This window comes from Sinohyriopsis cumingii, chromosome 2 (assembly GCF_028554795.1).
Source record: "Sinohyriopsis cumingii isolate HCF-2022 chromosome 2, ASM2855479v2, whole genome shotgun sequence".
In the NCBI taxonomy this organism is placed as follows: Eukaryota; Metazoa; Mollusca; class Bivalvia; order Unionida; family Unionidae; genus Sinohyriopsis; species Sinohyriopsis cumingii.
Window position 1 is genome coordinate 93,192,694 of NC_142962.1, and position 24,634 is coordinate 93,217,327.

The 24,634-nt window shown below is 35.8% G+C and overlaps 1 protein-coding gene across 9 annotated transcripts in view; it reads right to left on the minus strand.

The window, feature by feature from the left end:
* The window catches only part of LOC149805378 (uncharacterized), a 145,111-nt gene that overhangs the window by 112,057 nt on the left and 8,420 nt on the right, over positions 1-24,634 (minus strand). For 8 of the 9 annotated variants that reach the window (XM_089949846.1, XM_089949845.1, XM_089949844.1 and 5 more), the window contains exons 5-12: positions 23,838-23,976; positions 23,054-23,176; positions 20,812-20,945; positions 19,941-20,117; positions 18,845-18,888; positions 15,871-15,908; positions 14,186-14,286; positions 11,005-11,169 (exon numbers count right to left, since the gene is read on the minus strand). In XM_089949846.1, the coding sequence (XP_089805972.1) occupies positions 11,005-11,169; positions 14,186-14,286; positions 15,871-15,908; positions 18,845-18,888; positions 19,941-20,117; positions 20,812-20,945; positions 23,054-23,176; positions 23,838-23,976 (921 nt within the window). Of the gene's footprint in view, positions 1-11,004; positions 11,170-12,312; positions 12,910-14,185; positions 14,287-15,870; positions 15,909-18,844; positions 18,889-19,940; positions 20,118-20,811; positions 20,946-23,053; positions 23,177-23,837; positions 23,977-24,634 lie in introns of those variants that run through there. The other variant, XM_089949847.1, reaches the window with a different exon arrangement.

Here is a 24,634-nt window from a genome sequence, read left to right on the forward strand (position 1 = left end):
TTCCTGTGCATCTAGACAAACTATAAACGTATGAATTTAATGGAGAAACAACGGTGTAGACTTGGTCACGCTTATGTTATAAAGCACGAAAAGATACTGTATGATAATGTGCAAAAAAATATGAAGCTGATAACGTTGACTATACCAGCATTAAAATGTATGGAAATATCAACGGCACTTCTACGTGAGGATAAGAAATATCTAAAAGATGAATAGTCTAAGCGGCAGATGAAATTTCTGGAGTTTTTCATAAAAGAGATTCATTTGCAAAGACACATACTCTATGGAGCTAATATACAGGAAGAGCATGACATTTTATGTCATCCAATATCATTGTACGTGCTGCGGTCATTTATGAGTTGGTATAGTACTTTTGTGCTGATCAAGGTGCAATTATTTGGAATTTGTTTTAAAACTGAAGAGAAATATATTCAAATAAAGATATATTTGACGGTATTCCATCTTTGATGCAACCTAGTCTCAAAATTTGTTTACGACCAACCGTCTTGAGTTTGGAAATTACTATCACTGACGAAAAGTAATTTACAGTGAATGGCCGTATATTCAAATACTATTCACTGAGAGTATTTCGACAACCCTATATATCTGACGATTACATATGCCTGAATAATAAATCGAGAACATTGACGATGATGTCTGCTTGAGACAACAATCTGCTATATGCACACACAGATATATATATATATATATATATATATATATATATATATATATATATATATATATATATATATATATATATATATATATATATATAAAATGTAAGAATATTGTACGAATATTGAAAACCCCATGTGGTCGCGTCAGGTGTTGGTGTAAGTGCTTGACGATGTCTATTCGTAGTAAAGTCTCGTAACCAGCATTGCTGCACATGCGAATCTGTTCGAAATTAATATCGTACATGCAACTAATTCGCCAGAAAAACCACTATCGGATGTAAAGGCAACGTTAACAGTACAACTAAAACCATCCACGCGAGAATGTGGAATACAAAAAACCAAGTGGTGCAAGAGAAACAGATTTAATACCGCAGTTCGGTTTCTTGGTCAAACTATGTCCGACTATGAGACAGCTGAGTGCAAAAGAAGCATGATTTAATATCAAAAAATTTCTGTCTGCGTCAAGACGGCAGATTTTACGTATCCAGTCGAGGATTAAGAAAACTAGCGTCGCATCGCAGGCACAAACTCCGCTGAGGCAGTGGAAAATGTTCGTCAAATCGACAAAGAGCCCAAATGCACTAAGCAGTGACGCTAGGGAATCGTTCAAGCAAGGATGCGTCCAGGAATCGTATCAACTTTACAACGCTCTAACACACCCGGAGTTAAAGGATATATTGCTCTTGGTGTACATTTTGTCTATGCCGCTTAATAGCAAGTCATCAGACAATGATGGTTTAAAAGTCGTAAATGTTTGATTCGTAGTGGTCCATTTATGATCTTGAACAATAGAGACACCGAGTCTGATAATGATGAAATCAACAAAGGCTTTGGAAATATTCTCAAGATGTTGGAAAAATACACCGACGTTGGGTCGGGATACACTCTGGACAAATGCGTGGAAGTTCAGATGCATAATCTCCAAACATATTATTTAGCGGGTCGATTTATATACCAATACCAAGATATGTTCCGACACGGTCTGGAAAACGATGACAACCGATATTTATATGGGTGCTCGCTTTTTATCCCATAAGCGATCAGACGGATTAGCCTCGACAATACCAAGAATTTTTGAATGAACTCATGTTTGGTAACATAAAATTTCCTGTGCAGGTTATAATGCTATACTCAGAAAAGTTTGAAAGTTTAACCTGGCGCTAACACCTAGTGTCCAGGTTAAAATGCTTGTCCGTGGACAACAAGAAAACAACAACAAGTTAATGAACACGTGGGTCGGTCGGAAAAACTAGTGAAGTCGGTTCGCACGGGCAAAAACGCACCATATGTCGTTCATAGAGGTGCGCGGTACTAACGGTATACTGGTTTACAGAGGCACCTTTATCCGACTGTCATTATTGTGGTATTTTTTCACTCTAATGGTATTTCTAGAAAAAAATGGACGAAAATTCATGAGTAATCTTGAATTTAGTATTAATAGCAAGTTTCTTTTTTCGTGACATGATAATTCAAATTTTTTAAATTAATTCTCGGAAAACAGTTGACTTTTGTCATAAATTAATTTTGAACATCAAAAATATAAAGATATGTATCATACTTTAACCATATTTTTGTGGTGGCAAAATAAAAAGTGAATTTCGAATTTAAATAGCGTCATTTTAAGTTATCTACTATCGTATATAAATGTGTTAAGTATGTGTATATCTTTTAAGAATGCGAATTATCCAGAGATTTTCAAGAGAGTAGTTGTTTTCTGTTTGAATATATTACTTAAATATTGATGTACAAAAATATTTTTTCGTTTGTTGAGTAAATGTGTTATATATTTACCAGCCCTTTCTGATAAATATATTGCCCAGGTGTAGGCATCCCTCTCGAAGTCTGCCTGCCTAGTACAGCAATTGTTGCTAGTGAATCGTAGGCTTAAGTGTGAACACTTTCTATTTTATCAACAAACTCTCATATGGCAGCACGTCTTTTACATGGTCGAAGCCTAATAAACAAGCTTTAGTTACAGTTTTTAGATGACAACTTATATAACAATTAACATACACCTATCAAATACAATTAACATACACCTATCAAATGCATCTGCTATAAGGTACTATTTAATTTTCGGGGGTTGGGAGATGACGATTTTCTTTCCAGCTGAGATATTTTATTTTGCTTTGTATCAAAATATATTTTCAAATAATATAATGGATATAACATGGCGTTTTTTTGTTGTTGCTATAAATCAGAGGTATATATTTTTCCATTTTAGAAAGACGGAAATCTTTTTAAAACGTGTCAGGCATGTACATTAAATTGATGATCCCTAAATATAATTGGGGTATACCGTGGTACGTAATGCGGTATGTTAAACTAAAATGCGGAATACCGCAGTACAAAATATTTCGTGGTACCCACCTCTAGTTATTAATGAGGGACCTTCGATGTGTCATCGTTTGATCACCAATGATATCATGGACCGGCGACAATTAGCTTGTTAATGCAAGAACAACTTGAAGATATTGGTGATGTATATGTTACGAAAATGATAATGAGTTCAAAAAACAATTTCCATTGAAACACGTTTTGTTTTATACTAAATCTATGTCTCAATGCGGCGTGATGTTGTAAGTAAAATCCAAATCACAGCTTCATCAACGGAACTAGAAGTCTATGTGACATTGCCTTACCGATCCCGCACACCTGATATCCCACTAACATCATTGCGCCTAAATTAAAATTGGTCAAATATGAAACCACAACCATTCCATGGTCTTCTCGCAAAGAACTTGTTTATGTTTTCATCAGACGATGGGATACTGCTGACTGTCTCACGGGTATATAAAACATCATATCAATAAATTATGAGATTCGGCGAAGAATTGGTTAGTTACCGGTAAAAATTATAATATGCACATGAGCCCCCACTCAGCGCTGCCATCTCGATCGAATCTACACAATATGTGGCTGACATCAGGCCAAGAACGGTTCTTGGTTGGTCAGAAGAGATTTCTGAGGACAAATGATTCTTATGCACGGAAAAAATTGAGGGATGAAGAGACCATTCCATTTGTATTAGTTGATTCTTCTGGGACAATGAGTCCGCTAATACATTTAGTCACCTGAAACACGACAAACTTAGATGTTAATTTGTCGTTCAACACAAAGCAATAGAAAATCCCAATGAAGAACGCAAAGGTCTGGACTGGGTTCCACCATTCAGTTTGAGATGAGTCACCACAATGGAACTGGTGGACAGTATAAGAACTCCCTTATCATGTAGACCCAAGTGCCACCATTGAGAATCGTTCGATACGGCTTTCAAATCTAAGAATTTTATATATGTAAATGATGATACTGAGGGAGCCACACTTCAATGACTTTCAGTAATGATGGAAAAAGGTGCTCCCCCCACCTCCATCGCTATGTGCTACACCTATAAAGATTGTGATTACCGCAGGTTATACGGCAGATGTATACCCGAAGTGGGTGAAAAGAAATTGCCCCTCCTGAGATGAAACCTCATGTTTGCGCCAAATGTGAGAAGTTGGTTCAATGAGCAACTTCTCGGCCTCCATTTGGAGAACAGAATCATTTGTAACACTGGTCAACAGTGAAATCATTACTGACTTGAAAAGGCCCTAATCTGTAGTATTTTGGTGTGCCGAACACGAATATAACCGTGAAAAATTTGTATTGGCTCTCGTTTTGAAGATATTCATATACCTCATTTTCTATGTTTCACTGTGTAAATTTCTCCAGTAGGACTGCAGCAACATCCGGAATAATGATGTAACATTGCATAATACCATCATGCTCACATCATCCACAGTTGATTGCATCATTTTCTGATGCAATGCAATACTAATGCCATGCGGCTGCTGAAGTAAGTTGACGTCAGCAGTGTACTATACATGTTTAGGCCTATTATACTAATGCCAGGCGGCTGCTGAAGCTGACGTAAGCAGTGTACTATATAAAGCCCAATCAGATAGGTTCAGCATTTAAAATATTTTAGACGTTGTGCGAGACAGTTCAAGCTACTGTTACATAAAACTTATTTTTTTATCCATTTACGTACAATAAAGAACAGTAATGCCTCGAAAGTGTGTTAATACCGCGGACAATTTTTGCTATATTTGTGGGGAAGTGACATTTGCCAACCAGAAGAAAAGTATCAATTCTCAAGTGAAGAAGGCATATCATCTTTACTTCGGATGCAAGGTTGGTGACCAAGACAAGCCTTGGGCTCCGCATATATGCTGTGCTACATGTACAACACAGCTTTCACAGTGGTTGAATTGCAAAAGGTCATCAATGCCGTTTGCAGTCCCAATGGTGTGGAGAGAGCCAAGCAACCACCTAAATGACTGTTACTTCTGCTTGGTTCCTCCTCTTTCCGGCGGAATAACGAAGCGAAAGAAGTCGAGAATAGTCTACCCAAACATTCCGTCTGCATTGAGACCAGTTCCACATGGTGAGGGACTTCCTATTCCAGAACCTCCAGCAGAATATTCTCTTGATTCATCTGACGAAGACAAAGGTGAGTCGACCTGTTCTTCTCCTAGTCCATCAGCATGCAGTGATCCAGATTTTCACTGTGGTGCATCATCAACCCCACACAGAATAACACAGGAAGAACTAAATGACCTGATTCGTGATTTGGACTTATCAAAGAACAAGGCAGAATTGCTAGGATCAAGACTCCAACAATGGAATCTTCTAGAAGAAGATGTCACAATTACTGCATATCGAAAGCGCCACCAGCAATTGGAGCCTTTCTTCAGAAAGGAAAGTAATCTGATATTCTGTTCCGATATTGAGGGCCTCATGAATGCTTTAAAAATCACTCATGACCCACAAGAATGGAGACTATTTGTGGACTCTTCGAAACTGAGTCTCAAGGCTGTGCTTTTGCACAATGGAAACATTCTTCCATCTATTCCAGTAGCGTATGCTGTCCACATGAAAGAGACATACGATAACTTAAGGCAGCTACTGAATTCCATTGAGTATAACAAGTACAGCTGGCACCTCTGTGGTGATTTGAAGGTAGTTGCCCTTTTAATGGGACTGCAGCAAGGATATACAAAATACATGTGTTTCTTATGCGAGTGGGATAGCCGAGCAAGGGAAATGCACTACATGAGGAAGGAATGGACTCACAGGCAGAATGTAGCCATTGGAGAGAAGAATATCCAACACCCAGCTCTGGTTGAGGCTCAGAAAATCTTGCTACCACCCCTTCACATCAAACTAGGTTTGATGAAGAACTTCGTGAAAGCCATTGACCGGACTTTGCCAGCATTCCGATACCTGCATGAAAAATTCCCTCGACTCAGCGAAGCAAAGATTAAAGAGGGAGTTTTTGTGGGTCCTCAGATTCGAGAGCTTTTCAAAGATGACCGGTTCAACAACTTGCTGGAAGGTGACGCGAAACAAGCATGGAATGCTTTTCGCCTAGTTTCTACAAACTTCCTCGGAAATGTTAGGGCAGAAAACTATAAGGAACTAGTAGAAGACATGTTGATGAAGTATAAGAAACTTGGCTGCAATATGTCTCTAAAGATTCACTTCCTTCATTCCCATTTGGATTTCTTTCCTAGCAACTGTGGTATTGTTAGTGATGAACACGGCGAACGTTTTCATCAAGATATCGCAACAATGGAACAAAGATACCAGGGAAAATGGTCCACTACAATGCTGGCTGACTACTGCTGGACACTCCTCAGAGATGCTCCCGAACAGCTGTACAAGAGACAGGCGAAGAAATCTAAGATGTAGTCAATGACTTGATTTTTTATAGGTAGGCTATTACAGTTGACCTTTTACTATTGGAATGCATTTCGTTATGTAAACATTAATTTCTTGCAGATTACAAAAAAACTAGAGCCAATTTTGCAATTTGACTGTCATATTCGTGTTCAGCACATAAAAATTGATAAGAATTGACTAATTTTATTTCAGTAACATGACTTTTGTAAAAATTTGTTGTCCAGTGTAATGGGCGTATAAATAGTTGACCTAGGACTAAGAGGTCCGCTGCCGCAATGAATAAACTCAGCATTCGAAGGAATTATCGGGTGGTTAGATCGTCCCGCATAAGCAAGGAAGCCACCATTGTACTGATTTTCAATGCTCGTTCCTAAGTGAAACATAATATGTTTACTTGAGTGCTGAAATCCATTCATAGATGAACAGAATGTTGAGATGTTACAAGGTAAGAATTCGTCCTTGTTGACAAGATAACTAAGGTTCAGAAGGAGAATATGAAGGGATACCATGTCTTGCTCCAACAGATAACTTACCTGATGCCTTGTAGAATGTAGTCCAGGTAGTTAATGTTGTTGCTATGGTGATGGTTCCAGCATAAGCCATTTCCAGGTCCATCAATCGACTGAAACCCCAAGGAATGATGTTGAGTCCAAGTGTGATTATCCTGATATCGTGTCTTTGTAATCGAATGAACATGATGGAAGCCATACGAATGGGAGAATGAACATATGCATCTTGTCACGCTGATTGCGTAGTCTCCATTACTATTTAGAACTCGTCCGCACAGGGGAGCGAATAAAATGAGGCCGATGACAGGGTGAAGAGTGATGTGTTTTGTATTATAACTGAGGGAACTCTGGACATAGAAGGAACTGTACTGAAAATGTTCATGAGTCATTTTCGGGGTCATGGATCTTGTTCCATTCGGCAACGAAGCAGTGGATCCTTCCCCCTACCGGGATCTGCGATAAGGACGACGTCGAGATAATGCCATTTATTAGATAGCGAGGCTCTCGTGAAATTAAACGCTGGCGAAAACGATCGCCCTCTTTCTGTCTCTTGTCCGCTGCTGTTTGGGAGAAATGTCATTTTTGGACCGTTGTTAACTTGGTAGAAGTGGATTGTGTCCTAGGGGCGTCCATCCAATATTTTGTGCATTGTCTTGAAAATCCCTCCACTGTTGCTGAGACTGTGAGGGAGGTAAATTGGTCTTCTTGGAGCCTTGTCTGCCGACCTCCGTCAACTTGACCAATTAAAGCGCAGATTAGGTAATAAATGATGCGAGCTATGCTTGGCTCTATAATAATCTCAAGAAAGATGGAGGTAATGAGCGTTGCATCTCGTTCCATCTGTTTTATGTTCGTAGCTGCTGCTACATATCGTGTGGGGTTCGTAGTTGAAGAAGATACGCTGTGTTCAGCCTGTTGAAAGGTTGTCAAAGATACTAGATCCAACTAGAGTCCACGGTCAAGATGGCATAACAACTGCTGTGTGTTGTTAAAGGACTTACTATCCATGCGTACATATGATGGTTTGTCACCTACAAAACTGCGATATCTCGGTCAACTGATGGTGTATGCAAATATAAAACTGGTGTTTGGGACGTATGGTACCGCCGACTAAAGTTCGATAGAAGTCGTCCGTGCGAGAGAAAAAAAGGACTCAATTGAAGCATTGGTCTTGTAATTGGCTAAAAAGTCAGCCCATAATGTCAGTAACTGCTAGACTGTAGTAGTAATTTGAAAGTAGGTTATTCTTTTTTAGTCCATAGTCAACTGATGCCGGAATTTTAGACCAGATAGTCGTTGTAGTGGGAGGTGGAGGACAGAACTCCAGTGGCAGTAGTCGGAAAACGTCTACAGTTTTATACCGTAAGCATTAATCATAGCGCGTCAAAGAACATCTAATAACGACGAGGGAACTTGTTAAGTCTTTGGATAATAGTGTTGAAGTGGATTTCTCTTGTGCAACCTGCGAAATTGCTGCAGAAGAATGTCGAAGATGTTTGATCACTAAACTCTCAAAAGTTCCCAAGTTAGATACAGTGACGCCGAAAGAAACGGCTCCCTTTGAGTGGCAAAGGCTTGCGGATAAAGAGAAGCGATATCTCATCAATACTATGGTACTAATGCGTAATCTATATGATTTATTATAAACAAAATGCCAAGACTCAGAAATGCTTAATCGCCAGAAATTGTATTATTCCCAAGAAAGATATGTTCTATGATTGTATGACAGTGTTGCCAGTAGGAAAAGAATAATTGGTTGAAAGTGCGTGAGTATGTTGCATCCGAAGAAGACCAGCCACAATAGAAAAATTTACTTCGCGATGGTCTCTCAACGTAATCGAAGTTAGAAAATAGTCAAAGCGGAAAAAGAAATTGTGCGATGAAATCACGAGAAAGAAAAAACAAACGCGCTACTGGTGAAATACCAGCGTGTGTATGTGGTTGTAGATGACATTTGCCGAATCGCCGTGGCAACATTGGTTGGTCTAAGTGTGGCGGGAATCGCAACAAGAGCTACTATATTATAGGCACACTGATCGGAATTATTGTAGGAGCTGGTAAAATAACTTCGATATACTACATTCGCCAATTCTTGCTTATTCTGAACTTCCCTCTGCCGCCCAAAGTAGTCTCAATACAATTAGTAGACTCTACTCCGTGACTATCCAAGATAATAAAAAAAATTAAAAATCACTGACAACTTCGTGTGCAGATACGGAACCGAGACGTTAGCGGCCAAATATATGTTTGGTTTACAAGCAGTCAAATTTGAGTAACCGTTGACCACTGTATATCGATTTATCTGCCAATATGTTTTCCCCTGCATTGGTCTGACAGCGGCATCTCTCTAGTAATTTCACATGTTCACACACCTGTGAAGGTTCACCACAGGTTCGTGCACGCTTGCTTATAAAACATACTTGCCTGTGACGAGCGCGGTCAAATTAGTAACGTCGTGGAGCATACAAGACGATGACCTATATATAAGTAACCCCGGTCCAAAACGTCTATTTTGATACTTCTGTATCCAAGATGAACAGGCTAAAACTATGAAAATAATATGCTGCATAGATCTTTTTAGAGAATCATTTCCTTGCAGCTGACTACTATCAAAATCAGCCCCAATGAGATCTCCTCATTTAGATTCAGTAGTACACGTGGGGCGACAGCAAATATTGAAAATAGATTTGGGTTCAAGCCTAATTTTGCGTATAATTACAAACACGTAGGCTACTTCAGAAAAATGATGTTAATACTTGTTGTTATTATTTTGGACCCAGTCAACTACTTTCAATGTTTAAATACTGTTTTAATACAACCTGTCGACCTCAGCCCCCCCCCCCCCCACACACACACACTCACATCCAGACCACCCCGTTATTTTTGAGAAAAAATGTATGTCTGATATATGTCGGCTTAGTAATGTTCAGAAAAATCATACATTTTGTTCTCCAGTAATTTCTTCGCGTAAATGAAATATCAGTATATGAAGTCCACCGTAGCCTTTTCTTAGACTGGATTAACGGCCGAAAATATATAAAAAATTTAGCAGCTTCTCGATGTGGTCTGAATGGGAGTTATCGAAATATATTCGCGGAGTGATCCGCAGGATTTACCTCAAAGTTAACAATACCCCTACATATAGGTTGGTTCCATATCTGATAACAATTAGTTGTCTGTGACCATTTCCTTTAAAACTTGATAAGAACAGCCTTTAGAACTTATAGGTCATACGCACATACACATTTTACTACTGGTCTTTTTGCAAGACTCCCACTTTTGTGAGTTAACAAAATAACAATTTAAATTTTTCGTTTCGAATATTCTACGCATGTCTTGGAAAGTACATATATATTGGATGTTTTATGTTAGTGTGGTATGCTCTAAAAAGCCACACACGAAAGCATATATAGGCTGATACATGAAGCAAATGTATACAGCACCGAGTAATCAGCTAGGATTCCGGTCCTAGATGTCCTTAACGAACCGTGTAATCGGCTAGGACTCCGGTCTCTTGCTAAATAAAGTATAAATAACATTCAATCTCTAAAAACATTAATTAATAAATAACTTAAAGAGGTAATATCTAAAAACTTATAAATAACATAACGTAGGAAACACACCCTAAACACCTCGACTAGTAATACCATGATAACCTTGAAAATCTCTCTTCATACATGATTTCTACTAAGAACCTCTATAAACAGCATAGAACATCCCCCCTCCTTTTAGAACATTTTGAAGAAGAAAAAAAAATTGAAAAAAGAAAAAATAACAAAAATAAATCGCAAGAAACACCAGGCAAATGCAACAAGAAACCAGCGATGTAAAGCAAGCAGGACCGTTCCCGAGCTCTCCTTCCCACTAATGACAGCCAACCATTCAACTATAGGGACCGTTATGGACCCCTTTGATTTAGGCCAAACTATCAGGGTTCCTTGAATCCATAAAAGCCTGGGGAAGGTGGCACCATCCCCTTCCCCAGGAACAACTAGCAGACTGCGGTGCAGTCAGGAAAAAGTGGCACATGCACAATTGTGCGCACGCCACTATAATTAAACTCAACAAAAAAAAGGACCGTCACTTACCCAGTTGAGTCCATTGCATGCAGACACAAGCTTGGGGAAGCATCTGATGAATGTCTTATTCGTATATCCATTTTAACTGTACCAGTGCCAATGATTGATATCATGGTATCATTCTCTGCTGATTCCAGAAAATATTTCCCTATCCAGATGGATGCAATGTTTGCCCTGCAATAAAATTAATGTAATATGTCTAATTTATTTCCCGTATTTGTATTCAAAAATACACTCTTTAATTTCGCATATTCATCGAAATATTCACAAATCTTCTTGAACATTCATCAGGAGATAATTTTTTTCCATCTCGTTCCCAAATATTCTTTCTACATAAAATATGATACGTTTATATGTCATACATGATTCACTTCCATCTGTATGACTTTGATATGGGACATTTATATCCTAAATGAATTGTTTTATTTGGTTTGTTTTTGTTTTTGTGGCATAGTACAAATCAAGCGGATTGTCTATGTGGAATGGTGAAAGATATTTACGTATCTTGAAATATATCTTCCAAGTAGCTTGTTTTCACACATAGATCATTGCTGCAAATATCCTCAGCAAATGGAGATTTGACTCATCGAGCATTGCAAATGGAGATTTGACTCATCGAGCATTGCAAATGGAGATTTGACTCATCGAGCATTGCAAAACTTTGAAGTTACATTGCATATACCATTTAACTGTTCATTAACATGTATGATTTCATGAAATAAATTGAATACTTCAGTACTTCTGTCGATGTGCAAATGTATTCAAGCACATTACCCTCAACACACAGACACAGACACACACACTTAAAAAGTTGTGACCATTATCTAGGGAGAAATAATTGAGGTTTAGTTTAGCTAAATACTAGCAGTGACACCTGTTTATGCATAAAATAATAATAAAACGTATAACAAATACAACTATTATAGGTAAACAGTAATAAAACAGGACGAATACTCATTGTGCTTAGCATATAGCTACTAATATGAATATGGTAATAAAACGTATAACTAACACGTACTATGATTAGCGTACAGCTGCTGATAGTGACATAGAAATAAAAGGTAGAACGCATAACGTGCTTAGCATACAGCTACTGATAGGAAACCATATATCAGCTTAACATTAATGTAGGTTCTCTGATTTCTTCCATTGTCAGCATTGTAAGAAATGACGTTATATTTTATGCAACTGCATAAAAGCAGTAATTATGTGCAATGATAGGAATTATTTTCTTCTCTATTATCAGGGAAAGATAAAGAAAGGAACCGAGGTGGTTCAGCGGTTACCAACCGTACGCTGACCCTCAAATATACAAACCTAGCTACCCATTTGAAGCTGAGGCTACCATCCAAGGCGTAGAGAATTGCATTTCCGATTTGAAGTCATGTATGACATGCAACAAGCTGCAGACGAATGATGATCAAACTGAAGCCATCCTGATCACCACGCAAAGATTTTCTCATTCACATTCTTTACCTCAAACAATAAGTACCATCAATGACAGCATCAAATTTATAGTCAGTACGAAACTTAGGTGTCACACTCGACAGTACGCTCTCATCACACCAACATGTAATGAACACATGCAAGGCTGCATATCTGGAACTGACACGCATTTGCTCTATTCGCAGTTTTCATTTGGTTGATGCCGCTGACACACTTGTGTATTCCTTAGTACTTTCAAGACTGGACTAATGTAATTCACTTCTATCTATTTCGTCTAAGTATCTGATACAGAAACTTCAAAACACGGCTGCTCGGATCATCTTTAGAGTACTATTCATACCTGCCCCTGCTCTGTAACCTTCACTCGCTACCCATTCGATCCAGAGTCAAACACAAAATATGTTCACTATTCTATATTTCATTGAGTGGCTCCAGTCTAATATGTCTATCTGACCTCACCCATGTGTACACTCCATCTGAAAACTAACACTCTTCTTCCGACACTAGCATTCTAATTGTTCCCTCTGTCAAAACGGAAGTCATACGGAAAACGTTTTTTTGTTTTGTTTTTTTTTTTTTGTTTTTGTTTACCAAGGCCCAGCTAAGTGGTATGAATTGCCCATACATCTTAGACACAAGGACAACGTGTTCTCATTCAAGGGTGCTCTTAAAACTCACCTTTTCGACTACAAGGACAGACTTAAAAACTTAATAATGCTTGCTTCCTTGATTATTGTCAGCATGCTTTTGTTTTGTAATTTCATGGTGTTTGTTTTCTTGTAATCTTTTCGTTGTATGTGTTTTTATGTGTTATCTAATATTTTAAAGCGCTTGGAGCTTCTACTGATTAGTTCTGTACTAAGTCCACAATAATATTATTTATTATTATTAATGTGTTTGACTCGCGTCATTTAGGGTACATGAATTAATTTAACCGTCTGATCCGTCCGTATGTACTACCTATGAACTAAAAAGCCTTTATTTGTTGCCATGCCGTAAAACATCAAAACAGACCATTCTAGGCTACGAAACATCTTCTACATGTCAAACCCAATGTTAATGACAATCCCGTAAAACAACCGTTAAGACTCGAAATACCAAGTATAATATTTTATTATATAAAAAAATTGACGATTGATTGGTGATGCACGTAATGAACAATTACTTTGCATGATCATATGCAAAAATTACCAGGACAAAATAATATGCTTATTATGGATATTAAACTTTCAAGGCTTCCAGACTTTCACTAAGAATTTATTGTTTGCTTTTGTCAGTAATATTATTTCATCTCCAAAACAATAGAAAAAGCAAAATATGAGCTGAATACTGAAATGATACCAAGTTTGCGCACAGACCATAACACTGCACAATATGTATTCTAAAAGAGGTTTCTACATGCACTTGACTTGCAAAATTTCATTAAAGCCGTATCTAAAAGGCCTTGGACTTAGACTACATGTTTTTTGATTAGGTCCTATATATAAATACACAAATATAGTACACATTTTTTAAAATACAATTTTAAGTCATTTTTTTTATTCAAGCATTTTACATCATGCTTTTATTTACATAAACACCCATTGAACCACCTACCAACCTACCGATACGTTTATCTATCTATCGACTTCATGCGATGCAACTTTATCGTTTAATTTTGAACAATTTATCGATCAATTAGTCGAGTGCTATTTACATAAAATATATAAGGTTTAGTTGTTACGTGATGTTTTGTATATATTACCCCGGGTTTGGCGTCTTTGCATAAACTGGGAATATGCATGTTGCGTTGACGTCGCACCAAAGGATGTCCTTGTCAGGCATATTGATAAAGTACGGTTTGTCCTGCAAGCATAGAAAATAAGTTTCCTTTATTATATACTTAAGTGTGAAGCATATAGACTTTTTGGCGAAATAATTTTCATAATTTTTCATTCCTATATTTTCACATCTGAAAAATCTATCCTTATATTTTCACGTGAAAATAAACGATTTCCCATCATGCCATGCGAAGCATGATTATGTGTGCCTACAAAAATTGTACCTGTACCAATAAAAATGAGTAGTTTGCGAGCTAAAACAAATAAATAGAAATTGCCTTTCGTTTGAAACATGGAAATTAATCTTTCGTAAAGAAATTTTACCGGACGCCCTTCACATCTTTTAAGTTATTTCCCCTTACTTACTTAACAGTTATAAGCACGCTGTGATATGCAATGCTGTATCGGACTTGAAGTGTTTTCGGATAGGGTCAAATAGTTTACAAATTGACAAAAATGTTGTTACTGCGACAGATTAGGAAGTCATCCAGTTCTTCCGCTTTCGTAAGCCATATATGTGAAAGTGAGACGATTTTACGATAAATCGTGGAGGTGAGCTTGTTACATCAAAGACTAAGTTCAATCTTCTAAAGGTCGATTCCTATGTTAATGCCAAATATCATTAAAATCTTACGTTTTTTGGTGAAATATATCTGGCATTAAAGTAGGAAAAGAAAATATGAGCTATTTATTATATACTTAAGTGCAAAATATAGACTTATTGGCGAAATAATTGTCATATTTTATTCATTCCTATATTTTCACATGTGAAAATGTAAGATTTCACATCATTTCATATGACCAGCAGCAACACAAAAGAGTTCCCAGTGAGCTAGAACAAATAAATTAAAACTGCCTTACATTATTGACATTGAAATGAATCTTTGATTTATTTAATTTACTAGACGCCGTTCACGTCTCTCTGAATTATTTTTTTAACCCTTACTTCCTTTTCATTGATGCATTGCTGATAAGAACATTCATTGTTTTCAGATAGGGTCAATAATTTACAAAATGACAAAAATGTAATTCTTTGCGACAGATTGAGTCCACCCAATCCTACCGCTTTCCTAATTCTTATATATTTATATGATCAGTCTGTGAAACTAAAGTAACTTTACGAAGAATGGCTGGTGGTGGGGAGAATGTTGTGCCGTAAAGGGGTGAGTCTAATCTTTTAAACTTCAATTCTGGAGCAAGTTTTGAATATAATAAAATGAATATTTTCTTTTCCTACATTAATACCGGATATATTTCATCTTGCGGTACCTAAACTTGGCCACTCGTTAAAATATCACGTTTTGGTACCAAGCGATAAAATTTATCCGGTATTAACGTAGGAAAAGAAAGTATCTTCTATATTGCTTCCAAATGAAAAAGGACAAGTCCAGATGAAACCACTCCTGATCTCGTGTTAAATGTCTTCAAATATTATTTGTGATTTTAAAACAACAGCTATTTTGACACTTATACATTAACTTAATGGATTCTTTCATAAGCAGATATTTGCGTCAATATCTCTGCAATGCCTTAATGACATAATGAGCACATAAATAATTCAAAGACAGGGTGAGAAGAATAATAACAAAACGTTTTTTTTATTACTTACATTTGGTATATTTGTTGGCTGAGTCACGTTATAGTGAGCTGTAAATATAAATGTATCGTTACAAATCAAAATACCGTAAAATGCAGATCATCAAAACATATACAGTTGTTAAAACAGATACTAAATCATATTAATAATGCAATGAAGCTGGTGTAATTTAGAACACTTTGGCCAAATGAATAAACTTTGCAGCAAAGAAAATATTCTACTAATACCAATGGAGTTTACACACACATAAATGCAAAGCCCCCCCCCCCCAAAAAAAAAACGTTTTCATTTTATGGGTTTATGTAACTATTTAACTGTAAAGACATGTTCCACTTAATCTGCGCTCTATTTGAGGGGAAGTCGACGAGGGGATGGGTAGCGACTCCGAGCCACCCTCCGGCTTTCTCATAATTTTCAAAACCATGTCTATGTCATTTTTCTAATTCGTCTTTATTACTTTCCATTTCTGACACAAAAGTTTGATATTCTCTGAGGCAAAGTGAATGTGTTTGGCTGCTTTCCTCATGGTTTCTGGTTACGTGATTTTTTATACTCATTGTTTACACAATAATGCAAACAATGGACTTTAAGACAACTATTGAAATAGTTGGTTTAATTTACCATTGCATGGAAACAAAAATAGACGCTCTCAGAGAGAGAGAAAGAGAGAGAGAGTGAGAGTACTACGTACCTGATTTAGCGAACACCGAAATAGACTTTTACATAAATGATAACATAATCAAGAGAATATAATAACAATAAAATACACACACAGACACAAATAGTGACTCGTGTAGAATAATAAATATATTCATTTTGGCACAGAGAAGAAAGCCCATCAAAGATAATAGGACGGTCTAACTAAGGAAAGGAAAATTAAGTAGCTACATGTTATAGGACGTAATCTATTTGCTCCGTAGCAACAAGCAATTTAGGGTGCTCTAGTTACCTACATCATTGTAAAGATATAATTTTTCGTTTTGCACATTTTTCAGACAATGTCGTCTTTTATGTTTTAGTTTATGTGCATATATTTCATAGGTCGAAACGTTGGAAAATAGTTTTTATTTTCCTCGCGTCATTTTCCATCCTGTGTGTTATATTATAGATAATATTTGTTCAGATGGTTTGAATTCCCATTTGGTTTATTTCTAACTTACTGGAAACTCAACGCTTATCAAACCCTATGTCATTAGCTATATATATAGTATCACTAACATAGTGGTGGTTCACTTTACACTTTTGCGTTACTTCATTCCTTCGCTATCTTCTTTCATTTTATTGTCGACTTTTGTGCAGCTTACGAGACAGTTTCCAGTTATTGTAAATTATTCAAACAGATCTGATAAGCATCGTGAAGTTTACTTAATTTGAATCGAAAAAAATAACGCGAAAAATTTCATTGTTCTACACATTTTGCATATAAATCTAAGACTGGATAATTATAATATTAGAACAGACGATAAAATGTATATTTCATCTTTTTAGTCAAACCATCTAGAGTAGGTGATTTAACATCAGCATACTGACATAACATGGTTTATATTACAACACATATTCCTTTTTGCATTAGCTCATGGGTTGCACCTCTTTTGAAAATCCCATTTTGAGAACTGATGACTACCCGGTCACCCAATAAAAGTTTTTACTCACTTACTGCCGATTCACTATATTTTAAAAATTCATAACAGTGTCATGTAAAAGCCATGCAGTGAAATAAAACTCAGTTAAAAGAAGTAAACAAGGAATGGTATCGTTTAGTTCAAAGCAATATTCTCACCAAAACGTCTGACAAAAAATGTTCTCAAATGTTATTTTTCTAAGCACGTGCCTAATGAGCATCGCGATCTGTCTGCGAAACGGACAGTAATAGCCAAATAATAAAAACCTATTTCCTAGACGGAGGAAACTGGGTCTAGTTAAACAAGCAGAAACGATTTCATATGCTTATTGCCAACAGACGTTTCCAGTTTTAAATATACCTTGTTTAGACTTTTCACTATTTCCTTCTCATGAAAGAACTCCCTATATTTGTGTGATTGTTTTTCTTCTTCATGCCTATATCCAAAATGTATTGTTCATATAAGGAAATAAAGATGGCTATGCTTTGCTTCTTTTTAATTTCTCTATCACCAATCGCTGGGCACGATATGTTGTATATGCGATCCAGGTTTGTACATGACAGAAGCATTTCTTCGTTCAGCATTTTTACAGATGGTGAGCTTACAAGTAGGTTTCTCATACAAAAATGAATATCTTTGATTGGCTGTGAATATATATATATATATATATATATATATATATATATATATATATATATATATATATATATATACTTTCTCCTTGAATGATAAATATTTGGCTTCAATTACCGCTGGAGGCCACACGAAATGTATTCTTCCTATCCGCGGAAATTATAAGGAATTTATAATAAATAAAAGTTAACTTGTTCCTAAATGGGAATCAAGTCTGCGTCTCCTTGTGTAATTTGTCGTCTATCATGCAAACACGTCTCTCTCTTGTCATCACGCAATTAATTATCAAACCCTGAAATGTTGCAAGATTGAAAGCCTGCTTTCTGTAAGACCTTCACATTGTCTTTTTCACTATCATCGACATCACTGCTTCTTGAATTTGACATTTTAAGATAAAAAGGTAATTTTATATGTTGTAAGCTTCAACCATGTACCGAATTGAGAGAAAATAACAAGTCGTTGATACTGCATACGAATAACTTAAAAACACGTACCGAATTGACATGAAACGACAAAGTCTTTGATATTACATACGAATAAGTTATAAAATGAATTTAAACAGAATGTCATCAAACAATGTTTAAAATTACCAGATGATTGCAATAGAAATCGAATCTTAACCAGTGTTACGTAATCATATGGCCTTGTCTGCACATATATCAATGGATGAAAATAATATGTATGCATGCTTGTATGTATGTATGTATGTATGTATGTATGTCTGTACTCACATTTAACTGCTATACTGTAACATCGCGGTTCAGAAGAATCCATGCTACAAGGGAAATAAGAAATGTCTACATTTTATTCTGCTCTTTCTGAGGCTTACTCTTTGAATTATTCATTATGTTACACTGCCAGCACGTACCATACAGTACGCGCTTTGTTTGGTTATCATCTAAAGAATAGGGAAGCCTGGTTGCAAATTGAAGACGTTAGACCAGGGGTGGGCAAACTACGGCCCCCGCGGGCCGCATGCGGCCCGCCAAGGGTTTTCCTGCGGCCTATGAACATCATTCGCACTGACTCTATGTTACTCTGTTTATCAAATAAATGTGCTTCTTTTGAAGTTTAAGTTTAAGTTTTCAAATATTAACAACATATTAACAACTGAAAATTAATTATGATGTTTTTTAGAAAAACCTTTTGTTTTTGCTATTTCAAATATTAATTATTTTACTTAATGAACTATGCGGCCCGCGACAAGGTGTAAATTTGTGTTATGTGGCACTTGCACTGGAACGTTTGCCCACCTCTGCGTTAGACGAATTATGTGTGGTTCTAAACCATATCTCTCTTCCACTCATCTGTTTCATTTATCACTTCGTTGTTAGTCCTAACCAATTGCACACACTCGTTTTAGTAGATGTTAAAGTTATAAATTCGCAGTGTACTATGTTAATGTATTCGTCTCTTCTTCTATAAATTACAAAGACATTGACCAGATCATTATACAGTTGAATCTATTTTACTTTATTTACCTCACAGTTCAATGAAATGCTGAACAAATAAAACAAAACATAATACATGAATGATGTTTGGTTCTTATAACTTTAAAACATTCAACATTGTTTGTATTGCAAAATCCGATGTTTTTCTTCTTTACTTAAGTACTATAAAACCTGATTGCCTTGAATGCACATAGCTAAAACACCTGAGACCATTCGAACTAGAGCTTTGTTCCTGGTAGTGTGTGTGTGTGTGTGTGTGTGTGTATACATATATAACACCATTTACAGGAACTAGTGACCTCTCGAAAAGATTAATTCAGTCATTCTATAGAGACTTTATTGTAATTTAGATTGAATCTTTATAATAAAAAATTACCCGACTGAGTCCTCTACATTAACACACACTGTATGTTCACCAATTTCGCTTTCAATGGGTGTCCAAGTCAGGGTCGCCTGCTTCATGTTTTTGTAGTTCGGATCAAATGTGTCTTTCATATTAATAAATGTCAGGTTTTCACCTTGCCGTCCAACACAGGAAAAATGATCGATTAGGCTACAAATATAAAAGAGCTTTGTCATTATTTTAATATTACAATCTCAGTCGCAGATTTCATTGTCATCACGGATATTCTGATCAAAAACGAGAAGCAACATAAAATTATACATTCTTTACATTCATTTGGACATATGACAGCAAAACTAGGTCAAATCGTGTAGGCTTTGTGAAGTATTTTGATTTGATGGTGTAAACATTTATATTCAGTTCTTGAATTTTAACTAAGAAGTTTACCACATACCATGTTAAAGTAATTTTGTAAATAGCGCAATGCATGCTAGTTCATATGAACATAATATTATTTTCAATACAATTGTCACTTGCGTGGCCGGCATCAACAAATCGTTTTCCAGCTTTATTCTTTGTGCTTAAATTATTACTTTCCTCCTTGCTGTCCTCAACTTAAAATTTAAAAAAAAAATTAATTTGGTAATCTAATTGCTCAAATAGTGTGTACTCCGATTCCTTGTTATCCTCTCATACACACTTCATCATAAATATATCTAAATCTGGGTATTCATATATGTTCTCCTTTGCCTAGAAAATGGATAAATCAATACTACCTAAGATCGAAATATAACACAAGTTACCAAACATATTCAAAATTTACCGTAGTCAGTTTATTCAATAGATGATCTAAATGTTTTCTAACGTCATGACATTATTTATATAGTTAAACAACGTAACTTACGCCGGTGAGATCGGTACCGCAAACACGTGCACGTACCAAGTAGTACCATAATATACGATGAACCTATGGCCGTCCTCGGGCGTCTTGGATATCAAACTGGGTTCGTTAACAACATCCAGAAATTGGACTAGAAACTAACAAAGATTTGAAATAAGCCATGATATCATTTGTAATGAATAATAATAATAATAATAATAATAATAATAACATGTTTTTTTCTTCAAAATTGATAGTTAAAGTGGATGTGAAAACTCTTTTCGATGTTCCTCGGGTACATTTTCAAAATTTATATATAAACACGCAAATATGAATTAGTAGCATATCATAGGGCAAGATCTCCGTCCTTTCACGATTGACCTCAACATTATAACCTTTGATCTATACCATTAACCTCTATCATTCAGCGTTGAAACTGACCCAGGTCTTTTTTCTTCTTTTATTTCTTATAAATATATGAAGGTTACATCTGGCTCATATGATACTTTGATCTTTATCCACTAACCACTGACCTCGACTCTAGAATCTTGGTAATTATTATTCGACTAAAAATCATGGCAATCTAAACCAGCGGGCTTCAACAAAGTTGTCATAACAACAAAACCCTTAGTTAACTGAACTTCAAATTAGTTGGTATACTAACAAAAACCCAGACCCACCTAGGCCATAAGCAGTCAAATATGTCACTCGAAATATCAGGCTCAATAGTTGCAACATTTTTTATCAGACGAATCGTGCTCATTGGTAACCAATAAAACAAAAAAGGGCTTAGTAATATTCAAGATATTTCTTATAAAAAAAGGACTACGAGCATAACTGACATTCAAACTCTAGTTGTCATAACGATAGAACCTGAGGCCCATGACCACCCACATACCAGAGAGAAAATGGATACATGCCATTAAACATGTTTTGGTACTTACATTTTAAAATGTGATAGGGATGGTTTAGTCAAAAAAATTGTGAAAATTATACGAAATTTATACAAACTCATTCAAACTGGGCAATGTGGAGGATAACATCGGAAGGATCAAAGCCATTGACATGTGATAAAGTATTCAATGCAACAATCAAATAATTACATTTTAATTAATTTGGAACGATTTTAATACCAAGCAACATGATTTAAGATATTTAAAAAAGATTATCCATGTATCACGAAAACGAAGCTAAAAGTTAATGATGGTCCAATTATCAATTATATAATAGAGACTGAAATGGTTATTGTTGATCAGACACCTAATCACTATCTTCCTCCATTGTATAATATTTAAATAACTTAAAGGAAACTTTGAAAACACTGGACAATACATTTTCATCAGAACTCACTATTAATATGGAATAATAAAAGCCTGCAACTTAATATAGTAAGTGCAACATGCAGGGATATAACCGTGAAATATTTAGCCAATAATATGTAACATCTTTGATGAGTACATATCTTCCAACTGACATTTTAACCTAATTAGAGGATAAGTTCAAACAAAACTACTTCATAACAAATGGAATTAGATACTTTAATGGGATCTTTGCTTTCAGGTTTAGATTATCAATTTCAGCATCAAGTGCTACCTTGATAACTTTTAAATACAATATCACAAACCAGAGAAAAAGCAGGTAATAGCTTGAAAAAACCTATATAACTATTTCAGATTTTTTAACTTGAAATAACTTGAGGAAAGCTTTAAAAAAAAAAACTGCTTAGGAAAACTTTAACTTCGCTGGAAAATAAATTAAAAGTGCTGTACATACAATGAAACATTTACTAATTAATAACAGACGTTGTTGTTGTTGCTATATAAGTATGCATTAATTATTTTATGCCAGCTCATGAATTAGTGATTTCCAAAGAGAAAAATCTTGAGAATTCATTCGAATATATTATAATTTCTTATTCACTCAGGAACATTTTTCAAATGATCATCGATATCATTATGACCAAAGAATTTCATCCGCCATTTTATCATTCGCTTTTTGCAGTGGTGGTATGTAAATGTATCACGCATGGTAACCAAATATGAATCCCAATATGAACTGAATTTGTTTCTACGTTTGTAAAGTATATGCATTTTTATCTGAAATGAAGAAAAAGAATTTATGATGCGTCTCACATTGTCTGGCGAATATACACATAACACAGCAGAACATCAACGGCAAACAACTGACATTACCGTAAGAAATTTGCTACTTAAGTCCGTTATACACTTGAGCTAACCAACACATTTAGCCATAAAATAATGTGTACCTGTAGACTAACCGCTGCTGACTCCATAGACTCCCTGTAGTCACGGACTGTTACAGCGATGCCACCCCAGCTACCATTATAATATCCCAAGCCTCGGATGGCTGGAACCGTTATTATACAATCCTGCGTTACAAAATATGGACTGATCATTCATGTTTTAGATCAATAAACAGACATTACAAAAAGATACACACTGATCAAAATATGTTCACATATATTAGTTTAATCTTTCACTATTTACCATAATCTTTTTTACAGAGACACTTTTTCAAAGGTGTATGGGGGTGTGAATTTACAAAATTTGCCATGATATGATGAGATATAAACAAGTTGCGTGTTAGCAATAAAAACCAGGCTGATTGTTATAGGACTGGCTGCTTATAATTATATAAACAATACCACGAACAAAGTTTGTACTGACAACTTTAAAGGAAATAGCACCTTAATAAGCTGACAATAATATTTCTTTCCCTAACTTGATGTGCTGTCCCACTAGTGATATATAGCAATAATCCATTACTTTTGTAACGACTTCTTCTTTAGAAATGATATCTGTTGGAATCTCAAGCCTTTATCGATTCTAGCATTTCAATTACACAGCGGAATACATCAATTTACATCACTGTACGGCCATGTTTATCAATGATGCAAGCGCCTAGCCCAGCCTCGTATTCCATTCAATGGATTGGGGTCATATAAACAAATGGAAACATTCTACGAAATGTCTATACCTAAAATATAATAATAAAAACTTGAAAACCGCAAATTTTTTAATTGCACGTACGTCTGTAACTGTCACATTTGGAAGTTGGTGGATAGAGAGCACCTTGGCTTCAACAAATTCGGACATTTTACATTTGACAAAGTCGCCGTCTGGATCCAAGGTCGCCACTCGGATATGTTTTTCATATCCTAAAAGAACTCTTGAATATAAAAATAAGAGAAATTCTAAGCTAATCCCTGACTTATCTCAAAATGCAAATGAATATTGTTTTGTTCCGACTATAAATGCACTAAACCGTACCTGTGGAGCTTCGACATGCTTAAAAATGAATTGATTGTACGTATCATTTTATACATATTTTTATTATAACATATAGAGTATACGTACAGATAGTTACATCATGAATACAAAGGTGTTTGTTTGAGAAAGTTGCAGGACACTGTATACAGTTAAATGTAAAAAAATCAATTTGCATTTAAATTTAATGGCTTTACTTTTTAAATAAAAAAGCAACATCAACATACGTGTTTCACCAACCCACCCTCTCACCAACTCCCTACAGCCAACACACACCCACTAGTCTAATTTAATGACATTTCACCTTCCCAGACAATTTTATGTGTACAAAGTAGGTGGCAATTACATAAAATAAATAATATTTTCATGAATTATGCTCGGATATAACAGAGATAAAAAAAACCATTTAAGAAATAATTACACCTTATGTTAAAATGACGGAGCCCAGCAAATCTCTTGAATGTAAATGTTTTAAAACAGTATGCCTCAAATTGCAGGGTGCACAGAACGCCCATGTAAACGAAATTTCAGTTTCAATTGGTCACCTCTGCCCAGTTGCT